The 19,563-nt window shown below is 36.7% G+C and overlaps 1 protein-coding gene across 12 annotated transcripts in view; it reads left to right on the plus strand.

Moving 5' to 3' along the window:
* The first annotated feature begins 8,783 nt into the window (after positions 1 to 8,783).
* The window catches only part of dclk2a (doublecortin-like kinase 2a), a 72,860-nt gene continuing 62,080 nt past the window's right edge, over positions 8,784 to 19,563 (plus strand). For 9 of the 12 annotated variants that reach the window (XR_013816136.1, XM_079811590.1, XM_079811592.1 and 6 more), the window contains exons 1-2: positions 8,807 to 9,605; positions 15,755 to 16,095. Coding sequence is in view for 9 of the 12 variants with exons in the window: in XM_079811590.1 (XP_079667716.1) it covers positions 9,089 to 9,605; positions 15,755 to 16,095 (858 nt within the window). In the remaining 3 variants the exon portion in view is untranslated. Of the gene's footprint in view, positions 9,606 to 15,754; positions 16,096 to 19,563 lie in introns of all 12 variants that reach the window. The other 3 variants (XR_013816137.1, XM_079811597.1, XR_013816135.1) reach the window with 2 other exon arrangements.

The raw sequence follows: 19,563 nt of genomic DNA on the forward strand, positions 1-19,563 counted from the left end.
ACTTATTGTGAAGTGTTATTAATGAATATAAAGAAAATAGGCCTACTTTTTTTTTTTGTACATGTTTACTCCCTGTGAGACTCACATAACTCCCATATTAATGACCCTGCATGGATGATTTGACGGTCTCACACAAACTCTTCCCTTGCATGTCTCATAACCATATTATTAATGCAAACATGTTCTCATCTTCTGGAAACTACTACCATATGTGTCCCAGCCTCATGGCCACAGCAGACATGATGTTATTTCTCAAGGGAGAGTTTTTGTGATCATGTGAGTCATGTGATCAGATGGGCTGCTCAGTGAGCTCGTCCTGATGTGTGTAACCTTGGATCACTTTTGGCCACCACAGATGAGACAGACGCCGCTCAGTAACAAATGCGCTGGCTGACAGATTGATGGCATATTTGTCAGACAGATATTTTACCCGTTTGCTGGGAAAGTATGCCATCAGCCGAAATGTTCATTTGCAATAAAAAACACACTACTGTCTGGGTCACATTTTACACAACTCCAAAGCCACCTCAGAGAAATGGCCTAATGAAAAGCGTGTTTTTATCTATTATGTGTGTGTGAAGGTGTGTGTTAGTGAGCTAAATCTGGAAAGAAATACCTCTCTAGGGTACTCTGAGTTGTCCTCAACCGGAAAAACAAATAACATGAACAATTTAGTATTAATATATATATATATATATATATAATTTTTTTTTTTTTTTTTTTTTTTTTTTTTTCTGTATGGGAGGGGTCTTCAACCTTTTTCCAGGCCACCTATGAACATTCATTGTAAAAAAAAAAAGAGCATTTTAGGATATGAACAAAACGTAGAACAAGCTATAAACCATGTCACTACTGTAAAATCATTTACATCAATTGTTTAACTAAAAGTATTTAACTACTGTAACTGTGGGGCATAATTTCACTCATTTCGTTCATCACAAAGTTTGCCTCTAATAAAGTTATTATACCTTTTTCACAACAATGTTAGTAAAAGGCATGAGATGAAATATAAAATATGAGATGTGTAAATTCAAGGGAAATATCACTAATAAGCGTAATACTATTATTGGTCATTTCCAATCAACATATTACAGTATTTAAAATACTTACGTGCCTAAGACTTTTGCACAGTACTGTACACAGTAGATTATATTTATCAATTAACTTCTGTTAACTAAATCAAATCAATATTTGGTGTGACCCCACTTTTTATTTTGTCCTAGGTACACTTGCACATAGTTTTTCAGGGAGCTTTGCAGGAAGGTTTCTTCAAGTGTCTTGGAGATGTTGCCGCAGTTCTTCTGGATAGTCTGTCTCAGTTTTTTCTGTTTCTTTATGTAATCCCAGATGGACTCGATGATGGTGAGATCAGATCTCTGTGTGGTCATACCGGCTGTTGTCACCCTTTGTGCATACAATCACTGTATTACAATTAATGGCAAAAGAAACAGGGCTCTCTCAAGTGTCACGCATTGAGCGTGACAGTCACTCATTTCGGTCTTTTGTCATGCACTCCCGCCACACATTGTATTTCTCACGCAGAAAAACTATTTATCATATATTTAATATGCCGCAGTGCAGGGCCGTGCACAGACATTTTGAGGGGCAGTGGCCCAAACCAAAAAAAGGGGCACTGGGGTGGGGTGACATTGGGGGCGAGGATTGGGTGCTTGTCCATACAAATGATCCATCTTACTCTTACTAGTCAGTCAAAACATCTAATTTTGTGTCTATCGAAAGTGATGTATGACATTGTATTATGTTGAATATCAAAGTTTTTGAGTCTATTTGTAAATGAAGGATTTGTGGACACAATGTTTTTGGCTTTGTGGAGTAAATGTTATAGCTTTTATTTTGAAGAAAAAAGATAAAATTAGACTCTTGGGGTAAGATGACCCAGCCATATGTGGCACAGAAGGCCCCAAGTTGCATGTTGTTACGGGTGTTATTGTTTTTTGAGTCGATCCTGCCACTTATCAGCCAATCAAAAAACAAAGAAAGAGGTTACACAATAGCCAATAAGAAAACAGCATTATTGTATCTGGGTAAGATTTAACGCAACAACCAATGGAAAAAAGCATACCCTCGTTCACCCACAGAGAAACCACTGGAGCTCCGAGCATCACTTTGAGCACTGAGTAAGTCATGATCTCCTGTTTTAATGTTACAACGAATTCACAACTTGTTTGACACAAACAATGACAACTTGACTGCTGTTAGAGAATGTTTCCCAGATAATCAGCGTCAGTTTTTCATGAGTGTCTGTAACTTAGCCAACAGTTTTACAGCCTGTTCACTGACAACATCTGCTCAGAACAAAAAGTCTAGGCCTAGTTATTTTTTCATTATCACACGATGACTAACATTTTGTCATAATAAACATCTCTCTCTCCAAATAGACTTAATAATTTTATTAGCACTAAATAAATTAAAGTGTATTGCATCGTCGATGTTATATGATGGTCTCTCTCTCTCTCTCTCTCTCTCTCTCTCTCTCTCTCTCTCTCTCTCTCTCACACACACACAGTGGCGTGCACAGACCTCCTCAGGGGCAGAAGGACCAAAAAGGGCACAAAAAAATAACAAGAATCAAATGTATTTTTTACATTATTTAAATACATTTATTTATGACATAAATCACCTGTATTTAAAGCAGTATGCGTATGTCTGTTGTGTTTTTAAATATTTTAACAAAAAAAAAAGGGGGGGGGGGGGTCAATTTTGTTCTCCACTGGCTTTCAATATATGGTTAAAACCATTCTTAAAAATATTCCATATTTCCTTGGCATTCTGTGAAAAGACATTGATACAAATAGAATGCATAACACATCAAACAAAAACAGGGAAATGATGATAATATTACTATATATATATATATATATATATATATATATATATATATATATATATATATATATATATATATATATATATATATATATATATATATATATATATATATATATATATATATATATATATATATATATATATATATATATATATATATATAGGCCTAATTGTTTACTTTGCTAAACAAAACAAGCAGGTAATTATGAGGAATTCATGTTCAGTTTTGTTGATGTTGTAAACCTGTATTATAAGTATGAAAGTATTTGCTATCATGAAATAGGTAACATTTTACAATAAGATTTCATTAGTTAACTACATTTGTTAACGTGAACTAATAATAAACTGCCCTTCTACAGCATTTATTAATCTTAGTTGATATTAATTTCAGCATTTACTAATACATTATTAAAATCAAAAGTTGTATATGTTATATTAGTTAATGCACTGTGTCAAGTACATGAACAAACAATGAACAGCTGTATTTTTATTAACTAACATTGACAAAGATTAAAATAATATACAATAACAAATGTATTGCTCATGGTTAACGTTAGTTCATGTTGGTTAATACATTAACTTTACAAATGAGACCTTCATGCAAGTGTTACCTTGATATCAAATATATAAATTCCATACAATTTAGAGTTTGACATGGACTTTTTAATTTAATTTGACTAGATTTATTTCCCCTAACTAATAACACGAGGACGTGCTATGGTCTTGGATAAAAACAAATTGAATGACATTGTTGTCAGACTCAGAATGCTGCTTCTGAACTCAAGACTCGAGTTATGCTTTTATTATAATTAAGCATAACTTGCACGCTCCCGCAACCTTTAGTAGCGTGGTGGTAGGATACAAAAAACATTTTCTGTAGGCTATTAGCTTACCTGCTGATCTGAGCTGAAAATGTAACTCTGCCTACCGATCCACCTCCGCCAAATAAAATAATAATAAAAAAATACTTTTTGTAATATTGTTAGTGGTAAAATGGTATATAAGCGTATTGTTATTTATTAAAATATTTATAATAATAGTAATAAATATTTTTTACTATTACCAGGGAGGGGCACATTACATTTTGAGACAAAAGGGGCAGGGGCTTGAGCCCCCCCGGCCCCCCCTTGTGCACGCCACTGCACACACACACACACACACACACAAATGAATAAAGGGAAATTTAAGTCTGGTCTTGTTTTAAAGAAGACACTCAACAGATTATTGCTGAAGTGAAAGCAATTCAAAATATGAAAGTATGAAAAAGTTATGGAAGTTTACATTTACTGTAGGCTACATGAAAAATACTGTACTAGATATTTTTTATTTTATATAAAATATATATTTTACAAAAATGTTTTACTCTAAAATTACTATAAAATCAAAGCCATATGTCTAACCAAGTTGTGTTCCAAATTTGAAGTTGATATCACAAAAATTGAAGTTCCATTGAGATTTTGTTTAGGCGCTGTACCAAAAATAGCCACCGGGTGTTATCCACATTTCATTGGTAGTTTTTTTATGCATTTTCCTGTAAAATTTCTGTCCAAATATCACTTCCATAACAAAACAGTCACCAAATACCAGTCACCAGACCTTTCCGGTGATATGTGTTTTGTCAAGATTAGAAAAGACTTTGATTATAAAGTAGTTAAAATACATTTTGTAATATGAAATATGACACCGCCCACTAGGGGAGCAGCCCGCTAGAAAAATTTAGAGTACAGTTTCCATGGTAACGCAACGTCCGATTTCAGATCGGTTTTCACAGTATGAATTTTGTGTTCGTAAGCTTTCGAATGATACTTAATTTATGATAATTACTCAAATAATGAGCGCCAGGCCAATTGTGTTCAGTGATCTTTACCAAACACAACAACACCCCCATTGTTGTGTTTGGGTGGGGGGTTGGAGATGTCACTCTTGCCTGTCTTCAAAACTTGAGAGCCCTGAAGAAATGTTTGGAAATATTTCCTACTGACACACAACAGCAAAATATATAGATAACTGGCTTAAAACTATTTGTGTGAGTGTGTGTGTGTGTGTGTGTGTGTGTGTGTGTGTGTGTGTGTGTGTGTGTGTGTGTGTGTGTGTGTGTATGTGTGTGTGTGCATGTGAAAATATTTAAGACTGTTGCACCTTTTGAAATAAATTACAGAAATGATGGAATTCTCTACTGTCCTGTAATGCACATCATTATGGGACACATCAAATAAACTAGTGAGAGTAGTGATTATTTTTGGTCCACAGGGCCAAAAGCGTCCATAGTTGAAAAATGACCCAGCTACAAAGCAATGTTATACCTGCTACTTTTATAAAACATCAGGCATGTTTCTCATGACTCTGCTCTGTGCATCACATCTCTCTCTCTCTCTCTCTCTCTCTCTCTCTCTCTCTCTCTCTCTCTCTCTCTCTCTCTCTCTCTCTCTCTCTCTCTCTCTCTCTCTCTCTCTCTCTCTCTCTCTCTCTCTCTCTCTCTCTCTCTCTCTCTCTCTCTCTCTCTCTCTCTCTCTCTCTCTCCTCCTGTGTGCAGCAGGCCAACATCCCACTCCTAATGGAATGTGAGCGATCTGGGTCATGGGAAATGCACTTCTTTTTCTCAGACACCCGCCCACTTCACTGCTGGTGGTAGAAGCTGGTGGTCTAAGATCCATGCTGGCAGTTTTGGAATTGTTATATTCTTAATCTGGATTAAGGAAGAAGAAGTTGGTTCTTTGTTAGAAGAAAAAAACATTTTTTTTGTCAGACTTGAAGTTCTTGTAATTGAACCTGACTGAAAATGATGATTTAATTTTGGCACAGTTCATAGTACATACAAATGGTGCAACTTCGATATATTTTATTAAAAAAAAATTATATTCATGAAAGAAGCATTTTACATGATGTGCAAATTTGGCATTGAGATTACATATATTTTACTGCTAACATTTACTTGAGTTACCTTATGAAACGCGTCTGAATTCATGATGGGTTCAGATCTTGGGCTTCGTTAGACGTCTTTTATAGATGTAGCTTTCCTAAATAGTGAGAACAAGGATTTCAGAGAACCATTATCCTCCGGTGCATGCATAGTTAATCCACTAGATGGCAGACTGTAATGGAAGATATTTTTTGTAGATAGCCTACACAGCACATATAGGCTATGGATTCATTTCCATTCTCCATACAGTAGCTACATCATCATCGCAATCATAATTTGCACATCATGCCCTATATATATATACAGCCTATATTCATATAAATGGTCTGGTTCAGAGATCTGGTGTTAAGGGGCATGGTTATCTGAGAACAACATTTATTTACATTTTTAAAATGTGTTACATTTACAAACAGCATATCCAGTGACTTCATTATCAAAAGCGCTCCCTATGTCAACAGGGGACCTTTTGAACGCCCCCTTTAAAATTATGGAATAACGGAATAATGGGGGGAAACTCTATTGTTTAAAGGACGGGTATATTGGATGGTAGCTATAGGCCTATTCATGAAACATTGAACTAATGACATAAAATTCTCCTTTTAATTTTTTTTGTCAATTAGTAATCCTTAAAATGAAATGTCATTAATTAATTAATTATAATTAAGATTATTATTCTTCAGTTGACCCACTCTTTTAATGGTTCAGTGATTATGTAAAACCAGGCCTTAGGCGGGTTTTACATAATCAGAGAGGGGAATCTCTCCTCTCTCTCTTCTTTCTGCTGCAACGGTTATTGTCTTCAGGATTTCCTCTCTCCGGGGCTTTTCTTCCCGTTTACTTCCCTTCATGCAGTCTCAGCTGTTTTTATTCTTCCTTTAATTCAGAAAAGAACCGCCATGTCAGAGTTTGCCCTCTACAGTGTCTCAGGAGGCAGAAAGGCCCACTCACCACAGAAAAAAAAGATATTTTGCTTATTCTGTCTTGATATATCAGTCAGCAATTTCAGTGTTGTGACTGCAAAAATATCTATGTCTAAAAACAAAGAAAAATTGGTTCTTTTGAAGGTGCTTGATTTTTGAGACAAAGACAAACTGCCCTAAAGTTCTACCACCTGCACCAAGTGTGTCTAATTCCTCCTTGATCTCATGAGTAGGATATTCATATGTATTTTATGAAAAATTGTGGTTGTATAAATATTTTAATCCACTTCAAATATACTTCAAATATTTTACACCACTGGTGAAATATGACAAATGTGTTCGCTGTTTGAATGCAGGATATTGCACAATTTTGTTATACCAGAAAGTTTCAAATTCTGTATTTTCAATTGGGGATATAGGGGGACAAATTAAAATGAGAAATATGATGTCAGTGTATGTGTTGTACATCTAGATTTAAAAAAAAATAAAAAAGTTTTTTGTATTTTAACTTATGTGAATATAACTTTTAGATTTAATATACACTAGTCAAAAGTTTGGAAACATTAAGGTTTTTTAATGTTTTTGAAAGTAGTCTCTTAATCTCACCAAGGCTGCATTTATTTGATAAAAATACAGCAAAAATATTTTTACACTTTTTTTCTATTTGAATATATATTAAAATGCAATTTATTTCTGTGTGTCAAAGCTGAATTTTCAGCATCATTACTTTTATCTTTAGAGTCACAGAAGTCATTCTAATATGCCGATTTGCTGCTCAAGAAACATTTATTATTATTATTATCAATGTTGAAAACATTTTTTTTCAGGATTATGCAATGAATAGAAAGTTCAAAAGAACAGCATTTATCTGAAATAGAAAGCTTTTGCAACATTATAAATGTCTATACTGTCACTCGATCAATTTAATGCATCCTTGCTGAATAAATGTATTCATTTCTTTAAGTTCTTTTCCAAAAAAAAAATTCTTACCGTCCCAAAACTTTTGAACTGTAGTACAATGTTACAAAAGCTTTCTATTTCAGATAAATACTGTTCTTTTGAACTTTCTATTCATTAAATAATCCTGAAAAAAATTGCACACAACTGTTTTCAACATTGATGATAATCATAAATTTTTCGTGAGCAGCAAATTCGGCATATTAGAATGACTTCTGAAGGATCATGTGACTCTAAAGATAAAAGTAATGATGCTGAAAATTCAGCTTTGAAACATAGAAATAAATTGCATTTTAAAATATATTCAAATAAAATAAAGTTATTTGAAAGTAGTCTCTTAATCTCACCAAGGCTTAGTTTATTTGAAAAAATATACAGTTTAAAATTTAGAATACAAATTTGTATTTAAAAATACAGTTTCAAATAGAAAAAATATTAACTTTTTTCTATTTGAATATATTTTAAAAAGCAATTTATTTCTGTTTCAAAGCTGAATTTTCAGCATCATTAATTTTATCTTTAGAGTTTATAATGTTTCCAAACTTTTGACTGGTAGTGTACATTTTAAATAATTTTAATAATTGATATACCAAAAAAAATATTTTAAAGTTGTCATGAAACTGAAGTTGCAATCTTTTCTTCCCTGTTGTGATGTTTATCCGAGTGAAACGGCTTCTTGAACAAGAAAATAGGACTTTATTTTGTCCATTTGGAATTGGTTAGATCATTAGATCATTGTCATTTGCTACATTCTCATGTGAGTGGCATGTTGACCTGCCCAAGCAGATCTCGCCTACCATTGACTACCATGATAGAAGAAAAAAAAAAAATACTATGGTAGTCAATGGGGAATGAGATCAGCTTGGTTACAAACATTCTTCCAAATATCTTCCTTTGTCTAGCTACAGCAGAACAAAGACATTCATACAGGTTTGGAACTACTTGAGGGTGAGTAAATGATGACAGAATTTTAATTTTGGGGATAACCATCCCTTTAAGTCATATTGTCCCCTGAGAAAGATGAGGCCCCCTAGTGGGACCAACGGTTGAAAACAACGCGTTCGTAGAGAATTAAATTGGTGTTTTAGGACCCTGAGGAGGAGTAGCTCTTATCCTCTCCTCCGTGGCTTTCGTGTAGGTGTGTGGTGAGTGTTGGCCTGATTGAGTGCCAGTGGAGGGGATGAAGAGAACAGCGGACGGTCACGCGTGTCCAGAATGCGCACACACATCTCTGCGCGTCTCATCTCATCATGACCGGGACTCACCCCAACTATAGCGTCTGTCCTTGAATTGTACAGTTCCTGGATTTGTGGACTACAGGGACTTTCACGACCATTTATTTCTCGTAATATTTATTTTTAGTCTTCCTTCTTCAGCTGTATAAAAAGTTGAGGAGAACACCTGATTTGACTGATTTCTTAAAGAAAATCCATCACATTTGATGAAAGTCCTTCAAAGGAACAAACAACACGAAAGACAACCTGTGCAAATATTCAGAAATAACAGCACAAAACAAGCTATTTCTTTCAAGGACCAGCGCTTTGACTTTAAGGGAATAAACATGTCCAGCAGAAGCATCGAGTGGGAGCATTTCGAGGAGCGCGAGAAGGGTCACCGGTCCCCGAGGGGCAGCGGCGGTTCTCATTCCGGCTCGCGAGGTAATGGGCTCGTACCCAGTCCCGCTCACAGCGCACACTGTAGCTTCTACCGCACACGCACACTGCAGTCGCTCACCTCCGAGAAGAAAGCGAAAAAAGTTCGCTTTTATCGGAACGGTGATAAGTACTTCAAGGGCTTGGTGTACGCGGTGTCCGGTGACCGCTTCAGATCTTTCGACGCGCTGCTGATGGAGCTCACCCGCTCTCTCTCGGACAATGTGAATTTACCGCAGGGAGTCCGGAGCATCTATGCTATAGAAGGGGGAAAGAAGATCACCAGTCTGGACGAGTTACTAGAAGGTGAGGTTGAAGATTGTGCAGGTGCAAATGTAGACACAACAGACACATAAAAGTCCATGTGACATCCAATAAAGCACAAATGGCAATAGCTTGATCCCACTTCCCACAAGGATGCTTGCAATTTAGGTAACTTTTCCAATAAAATTTTTAGTAGCCTACTTACTAGCATGACTGTTCTACAAATTGCGAAATATAGGCTACGTAGATAAGTCTGTGTCAGAGTTAACTTTTTAACAAGCCATACAATAAGCAATGATAAAAAGGTAAAATCCAAACCCCCTTGTTGCAAGATTTGCCTACTGTACTTAATTCACTATTAGCTGATGGAATAGTGTATTGAGTAAGCTACAGTAAGTCTCAAGTCACTTTAGGCCACAATTATTAAGGTCCATACCTCCCCTGACTGAATTTTGAAATAGAATTGGAACGGGATCTTAAATCATTAAAATTTGGGTTCACCCAAAAATGACATTTCTGTCATAATTGATTTAGGCCTACTCCATTTGGTTCTGTCTGCAAAACACACAATATATAGTTTAAATAGTTTTTTAAAATCCATATAATGAAAGTAGATAGGGTCCAAAACAAAACTGGATCTGTTGACTTTCACTGTATGGAAAAAAAAGCATAGACACACACACACACACACACACACACACACACACACACACACACACACACACGCACCGCACGCACGCACGCACGCACGCACGCACGCACGCACGCACGCACGCACGCACGCACACACACACACACACACACACACACACACACACACACACACACACACACACACACACACACACACACACACACATATATATATATATAGAAATATATAAAAATGTAATAAAAAAAATATATTTTTGGCACATTTTTTTTGTTGTAAACTATTCCTTAAGCTCCATTGATAATGCAAGCCAGTACTCAATCACAGTGAATGCATCTAAATATTAATAATGTCCTCTTAGAATACCTTTTTGATATAAGCATGTTATATAGTATGTACAATAGACTGTCATAAAAACAAACACAATATACAATATATATATATATATATATATATATATATATATATATATATATATATATATATATATATATATATATATATATATATATATATATATATATATATATATATATATATATACTAAATTAGTTTACAAGCACAATTCCAGCTGCTTTGGTCCAGCATGTGAGATTGTGACGCAGAATGTGGCTCTGTGTTTGCTCAATGATGCAATTGTACAAGTGCTTTGCATTTGAAGTGCAGAGCTCAGCATCTCTTCACGCTGACTGAGGGTTGGCTTAGTTCTCTTTTGTGTTTCAAATCTGTGTAAAGTCTTACACATGCATGATTAAAGCTATGAATGCTATTTGCTAAAGATTGCCAGGAACAGGCAGCTACAGAATGTTGGAGTGTTTGTAGTGACACTGCTTACTGTGCTGGCAAACCAAACTTTGTTGTACATCAGGGTCCCATCTGGACATCAATGCAGGACTGGTTATGGGAGGGTGATGGAGGGTTCATAACCCTTGTGGTTGTTCCAGTCCACACCTGAGGCCCATGTGAATGACATCCATTTTACTATATTCCTGTCTTCCTGCCATCTGATTTTGGGTCAGTTTTTCGTCAGTAATAGTGACCCCATCTGGAGTCTACTTCATTAATTAGCCTTTTGTTAATTTCTCAGCTTAATAAAGCCCAGTGCCTTGGGAGTCCCTCCCTCCTATTTCTGAGGAAAAGTGGGTGAAATTGAGATTTAATGATCCAGTGGTGGTAATAATGACATTTATGCTGTGGATGAATGGTTGTAGTTCTGGGTCAGTGGTGGAAGTAAATCTTGGCCATATTCTTGATTTATGAGTATGAAGTATTATTTATCTATCTAAAATGCTTTTACAAATCTTTGCATGATTTTTGGGTTTTGTTTGAGATATATTTTTGGTTTTATTAGGCCTTCATTTTGTCCTATTTTAATTGGACTGCTGGCTAAACATGACATATTTTGTATGCATCAAAGCGCACAGACTGTGTGTGTGGTTATATCACATATCGCTTCATACTCCCATGTGAATAAATACATGTTTCATTCACACTAGGTGAGTCATATGTTCTCAGTTGTCTCTCTTAGCATCTTAAGATGATAAATATATAAACTTTGCAATTCAGATTTAGATGAAATTCTGAATTCCGAAAAAAATCTATATAGACTGCTTATGCAATGAAGCTCAACATTTTGGTGTGCTCACTGTAAGTGTCTAACATTATTCTTTCACAATTTGAGCCTGATGAATTTTGATATTGTCATCCTGGAAAATGGCCTTGATGTGTCTTCTTACATGCATGGTTGTTTAAGAAATGAAAAGCTACACACACATCCTAGAAACATAATATAATCACTGCAATATTGATCCAATCATTGACTCTTAAGCATTTAAATTCAAACAGCGAAAAATATTTTTGGCCGAGCAGTGAATGAATGTCAAAATAGGGAAGACTATCGCAACTTACAAATCATGCCAACTTTATCATGTGGATCACTGAAGTTTACTCTGCTCAGCAAACATTCAGCAAAATCAGTTAGCAACAGTGATGTTATTCCGAATATTTTGGCAAATCAAAGTAGAGGAATGGAACTAACAGAGTAAATGGCAAATAGTATACAAAATATATCACACAAAATAATTTTTATTTGTATCTTGAGTTAAGAATTTAATTAATTGCTAATCATGCTTAAGTCTTGAAGCATGTTTTTCCTGCTAATTCATAAAACGTCATAACTCATATGTTGTCAATATGACATTCAGATATGTTTTCTCTGTGGTAGGGAGCAAGAGAGGATGTTTGGTTTTGAGGGTTGTTTGTCCTCTTTCGATAGACTGGCCTGCCTTTTGTCCTGACAGCACTGTGCTCCTTAGGATGACAAAGCTCTATTTTCAGACCAGCTGCCTCTGCTGTTGTGCCAAGATGTGCCATCACACGTAAACAGGCATGGCCTTTATGCTGCCATGCACACTTTCATGGGCTTTAAGTATTTAGCACAATGTCTTTCAGAGAAGCCGATGTTCAGTTTTGTATAATTTTCATAATCAATTCCAAAGCAAAACTATTTTTGCAACATTTCTTGGGCAATAATGTTTCATTCTTGTGGTATTCATTTAGAAGGCCCATTGGGTTGTGAAGTATCGCTGTGGGAATGGGAGTGAATACTTGCTAACAGCTACATTGGAATTCCTGCAAAAAAGGAAAATAATTTGCCTTGGACTTTGTCCAAAACCACAGCTGAAAAGTGTAGAGAGGCAGAGCTGGGGTCACATATGGGATAAGTGTGTGTGTGAGTGTTTTATTCAACCCAACCCTTTGCAGTCTCAGGTGTGTACATTTATAATGGCAGTATGTTATTATATTTATGAATTGTTGTACAGGTGCTGAAGTGTTTCATATGGAAGCTAGCCTGGTCTTACCAGACTCTCGTACATTTCATTTGTACAGAGAGTCTGGCCACTCTCCATTGACAAGTGTTTACTCCATTGAAGTTTAAAACTATTGTATCTGCCATAACCAATCGCTAACGTTTGGTCGTGACGTATGTCATGTGCCATTCGCCTCCGTTTCTCACATGGAAATCCGTAAAAATAACTGTGCAGATTGTGCACGCCACCTCAGTGATAAAACCCAAAACTTGTGCATTCAGATTGTGATTTATTCAGTTTTGTGATCGGGAACGCGCTGCTCTCGTGGTCCGTAACGTGATTGTATGCTGTAAATATAATGTCAAAATTAAAATTGAGTGGAAGTACGTAGGAGGGCGGAGCCAGGCTATATCGAAGCATGTGTCAAGGCTAATTTGGTTTATTCTGTTCAAAATTTAAATTTAAATGTCATTATTTTGTTCCCGTATTCTCAGTTCCTGTTTCCTTGGCTGTCATGGTTTCACAGTTCTCATTTGTTCCCTTGGTTACTGATTATGTTCCTCACCTGTGTCTAATTAAGGCCCTGTCCACACGGACACTGGTATTTTCAAAACCACAGATTTTTCTATTCTGTTTGGATGTTCGTCCACACGCAAACGCACTATCCGGTCACTGAAACCGAACTTTTTGAAAACTCCTGCCAGGGTGAACATTTTTAGAAACTCCGGTTGCAGTGGTGTCGTGTGGACAGTGAAACCAGAGATTTTGGCTTGTTGCGTCAGAAAAGGAAACCGGCAATATCTTTTTTTTCAGGCTTCTGATTGGCCAACATGGCTTTACGGTTAGGGTTATATTGCCACCTGTTGATTTGGCATGCTCTTTACAGTACTTCACAGTGCGTTTTGCGTTTTCATGCGTTTTCTTTTGGGTTTTTTTTTCAAACGGAGGAAGGGAAAACTCTGTTTATAAAAATACCCGTGTACGTGTGGACTAGGCCTAAGTTGATCATCATCCCATGCATTTAGGGGCCATTTTCAGGCCACTGTTTTCAACAAAAAATGGGAAATCTTTTATGTGTTTTGGCCATTCATTTACACGACGACTGTGTTTTGGGTGCCTGAAACTGCAAACTTGTGTTTCAAAGTGCAAGTTTTTGAAAATGATAATTGTTCCTGTGTACACTACAAAAATGCTAATTTGTGAAAACGGTGAAATCATGCTAATGCATGTTATGTGTTTAGTCTATAGGTGTGTACTGTAACTTTATAAAGTGACATCGCCAACTACTGGCCTAGCATGCATATGTAACCCCTCCTGTTCGAACCTGCCCGCTCCAAGCAGGACTTGAGTCGGACGCTCTAACAAGGAGGCTAGAGGCTGCAACCTCTAGCGTCAGTCACTAGAGCGTCTCTTGAGATCAGAGGAGTGAGGTTTACTCGCACAGCAACTACTAGCTGGCCTCCGTTACACGTAATACAGTGTTTCAGTAATTTTTGTGGATCCGTGTGAATGGGGATCGTTTTGACAACGTTGTCGTCTGTATGTGAAAAATGCAAAGGTTTTTACTAAATTTTTTGTACATTGTTGCCGTGTAAACGTACACTTATACTCCTGAGAATCTTCTGTTCATGGTCGGTTATTATTGCCAAGATCCTTGCCTCCAGTATACCTTGTGACTCAATGTGACTGCATGTTTCTGTCTCAGAGTAAAAAAATGAAAAGAACTGTAATAAAATATTTATACTAATAAGTTATACATTTCACAACTGCAACTGAAAGTTGTAACTCATAATTATGACTTTATACAGTATCTCAAAATTCTGCCTTCATATCACACTATTGTGCCAAGAATTGTAAGTTTATCTCAGAATCTCACAAGGTGACTTTATTTTTCCACAATTTGACTGTAGATCTCACATAGAGCTGCACGATTAATTGTTAAAGATCATGGACACCCACGTGATCTCATTCCTAAATGACAGCGATTCGGCTATGTCTATTAAACCTTTGACAAGTACGATCACCGCGGACATTAAAATCTGTTTTCACACATTGCTTGTGTCTTTTCAACCACAGTCTCATTATTTCAGTTTCAAATGTTCAAATTATCACAGAAGTACTGGGATAAAAGTTTATTGTTTGGATATAAACACTGATGTCTACGGTAGCAATCAAAGTAGTGAAAATCACCTTTTGAAAGTAAATTGACGCATCAAATATAAAGATTGTATCAATTGTTACGCCACATTGTTACGCCACAAGGTTGTGACAAGTAACTGTTAAAGAATTTATTTGTCATTGAATCACTCATTCAAGAGGTTCGTTCAAAAACGCTGATTCTTCCAGCAAATGAAGTATTAATGAGTGAGTCATTGAATCATTCATTCAAACCGATTTATTTTTTTTATTATTTTAAATAGACTGCAGAAATTAACATTTTGTCAGAAACTCTAGTAAATTACATGTTATTTTCTGTTATGTGTTCAGAATCGTGGGAGAAACTTTCTCTCTATTTGAAATAAAAAGAATCATGATTCTCAATTCATCCAGAATCGTGCAGCTCTAATCAGATTTATTAATTCCTTATCAGATTTAATAAAAGTATTTATATATTGTTATGGCTTAATATATATGTTTTGGTTTAATTTCTTTAGTCAAATTAAACCTATTTGTACATCTTGCACAGAACATAATTCCATTCATCTTATTCTCCTTTTCTGCTTTGGCAGGAGAAAGCTATGTGTGTGCTTCCAACGAACCCTACCGTAAAGTGGACTACACTAAGAACGTTAATCCCAACTGGTCAGTCAATGTGAAGACTGGGACATCCCGCTCGATGCCGTCTCTTACCACTTCAAAGATTGATTTGAGAGAACGAGAAAGCAAAGACTACATCAAACCCAAGCTGGTGACGGTCATCAGGAGTGGCGTCAAACCGCGCAAGGCTGTTCGGGTCCTTTTGAACAAGAAGACGGCTCACTCCTTTGAGCAGGTGCTCACAGACATTACTGATGCCATTAAACTGGACTCTGGGGCTGTGAAGAGACTCTACACTCTGGAGGGCAAACAAGTAAGTGAAAGATCTAAAACGCCATTTAATAAAATGATTTAAATAAAGATATTAGCTATAGCCTAAAGGGGGTTGAAATTATCCATATTGAGTGATTTATGCTCTGGCATTGTCTGGAAACCATAGGAAACTAAGCCTAGGTGTTCTCTGGCCTAGTGCCATAACTACATCTTTACTTTGAACAGCTATAACTTTTTAGTTGTCTTCTAAACTTTGAATCTGTAGCTACCTTTAGTCCAAAAGTTCTTGTTTTTATGGTTCTAGAAGTTAACATTTATCAGATATCAGTCCTATTAAATATAAACAAGTCATGTCCATTTAATCTATTTCTTCACTGTCTTGGTTAACTATAGACCCAATATAGTCTGGCTATGAGTAACCCACTTCTAGCCAAAATAACCTTGAATTTGGTTACAGTGATTCAACAGTGATTACAATGTGTTTGGTTTCATTTCTTTGACATGTTCATGTTCTAGATGACTAGTCTATTCTTGAGCTATGGTTAGACGTCTATTAAATTATCACTGACAGCCCAAATGTTGCCTAATTTTAGCCTAGACGTCAGGGCTGTGTTTGGATGGCTATTAGACATCTTTTTAATGCAAAATTGCTTGCTGGGTTCCTATACTCATGGGCGTCGGAACCATTGTACATGGGTGGGACAAGACCCACCCACTTTTTACGATTAATGATATTGGACCCACTTACTTTTATCGTCTCTAATTCAGCATTTACCTTCCCCTAACCGATAAACACTTATTATTAAACACGTTAGATGCTTTATTTCCACTTTTCTAATATTTTCTTCATTTTTAAAGAAAATAAATGCGTAATAAATCCGTTCTGATATGTGATGGGAAAAGGGAGTAGAGTGAGTTCGGCAAAAGGCGGACTGAACCTCGGGTCGATTTGCGTCAAAACTTGATACCATGCGTCTTACCCCTACACTATCGCCGTCCTCAATGACATGGTGATTTCCGTAATTTTGTCTTTCCCAAACAGACGTTTAGCAAACAAGGCGGTATATTTGTTCTTAAAGGTCCCATGGCATGACATTTTCATTTTATGAAGTTTTTCAACATTAAAATGAGTTCCCCTAGCCTGAATATTGTCCCCAAGTGGCTAGAAATTTTGATCGGTGTAAACCGAGTTCTGGCTGTCTTTCTCTGCCTTTGAGAAAATGACAGCCCAGACGAGCTGATCTTGAATTTTCCTGTTATGACGTCATAACAGGAACGGTTACCTCCCTTTCCTCCACCCAGAGAATTTGGCACGCCCATGCAAACGCTATATTTGTCCTCGAGAGATCATGGCTTGTGAATAAGTGAATGCTGGCAGTTTCTCAGTGTTTGGATGTACAAATGAAAACAGTCTTTTTTCAGTCCCTTCTGATCTGTGATCAGTGATTTCTGATGTGTAGCTAATTATTCAAGTTCACACAGAACTGTATTATTCGTGCACACGCTGCGGCTTCTCTCTCTCCCGACAGAACGGTGTTTTCGTGTTTTCTGTCTTGTGAGTCAGTGTTTTTGTACGTCCTTGTTGCGTCTATCTGTTCTAAAATGTGCATAAAGTCGTGAGTTTCTGCTCAACATCGGCAGAGCCACATCTTTAGAGATATACCTCATGGCCGCCGAAGCTCGGGCTGCACTGGCCGGTCGGCCTTCAACATCACCGACCCTCAGTACTGCATCTGGCCCACAGCGGAGGCGCCTTACGCGGCGCGAGATTAAGCAGAAGGGGGGTAAGCGTCAGGGTATCCGGCTAGGCTAGCCAGCTATTCCCACAATAAAATGGATTACATTTGATTACTGCTGTTGTGTCTTTGTTTGCGCTGTGTACTCAATGCGCGTCACTGCCGCTTTTCATATGATAGGAAAATATCTAAAAATAATGCTATAATCAACACTTACTCTTAACTCGTTCATCTCAACAGCTGTAATAGTACATTGCATGTGTTACAAAGTTGGTAGGATAATGATGAAGATGGACTCGGCATGACTGGGACTCGTGTTCAGAACTCTCATATACAAACAAAATAAACTCGCGCTGACAGCGCTCTCATAACTTAGTAGTTACTATAAATAACTTTGTTAGCAATCGCTCCGTCTCTGGTCTGTGATGTCCGGTTCGCGAACAAATCTTTCTTTTGAACCGGTTCTCTTTAGTGAACCAAAACCAGTTCACCAAATCGGACTGAATCATTCTAAACGGTTCGCGTCTCGAATCAGCGCTGATCCATCATTTACTTAAGTTACTAACTTTCTGACATGAGTGACAGTCACTCCAACTAGATATAAACTAATAACCTGAAGTATATGCTAGTAACTACAACAGTTCACTGATCTGAGACGTGCTGAGAACTGATGAGAAGTGAACTCAGGTCCATCCGTCTCTCTGGCAGCAGGCTCGTGCCTGCTTGTGCCTGCTCGTAGACCTCGTTAAACCACGCCCCCTCCGCTACAATAAATTATAAAATAATAGAAAAATGCCATGCCATGGGACCTTTAATGTAAATGGCATCTGCTCCAGTAAAATTGTTCTGAGAGAGGACACACCCACATTTTTTTTGCTTCCGACGCCCATGCCTATACTTACAGGATTCCTCCTGTAATTGATGCTATACATTTCAGATATTTCAAACTAAAATAACCTTTTTTTTTCTGGGATGCTCCAATAGAGCCTTTTTGAGGCACATAAGGCACATTTGAGTATTTTATCATCTTTAATAAATGTGAATGCTTCTGTGATGCTACCCTCAAAGGACCCCTAAATAATGATCTGAGCTGTTGTAGTATAGATGGGGCAGAATTATACATCAGGAGCTGGTAATGACCACCTGAACCCTATTTAATTCTGAACATGCATGAGCCAATCCAGACAGGAAATCCAGATGGGGCATGTCTTTAGTCACCTCGGTGGTTGTTAGGACACTAAAACAAGTAATTATCATTTCATTTATGTGGTTATGGTTAAACCAATCTGCAGTTCATACTAAGGGCAGCAAAGTGTCAAGTAAATGAAAGTGTTAGATTTTTTTTTTCAGCTTGCTGTCTATCTTAGTAAATATATTAATTAATTGACTAGAAATGATCAAAATATGTTGGCTATTTACAGCAGTAGGCTATCTAGAAAAAAGTCAGGAACACACATTGCATTGGTACCTGGTGTTTGGCAAAGTTTAATGTTGAGGACTGGCAGAAACCACAACCGTGACCCTGGACCACAAAACCAGTCATAAGGTTTTTTTATTTTTTTTATTTGAGATGTATACATAATCTGAAAGCTGAATAAATAAGCTTTCCATTAATGTATATGTTTTTTAGGATAGGACAATATTTTGCCACGATACAACTATTTGAAAATCTGGAATCTGAGGGTGCAAAAAAATCCTTGGCAATGCATATTACTAATAATAATACATTTTTGATATATTAATTTAGGAGATTTACAAAATATCTTCATGGA

This window comes from Gobio gobio (assembly GCF_949357685.1).
Source record: "Gobio gobio genome assembly, chromosome: 3".
In the NCBI taxonomy this organism is placed as follows: Eukaryota; Metazoa; Chordata; class Actinopteri; order Cypriniformes; family Gobionidae; genus Gobio; species Gobio gobio.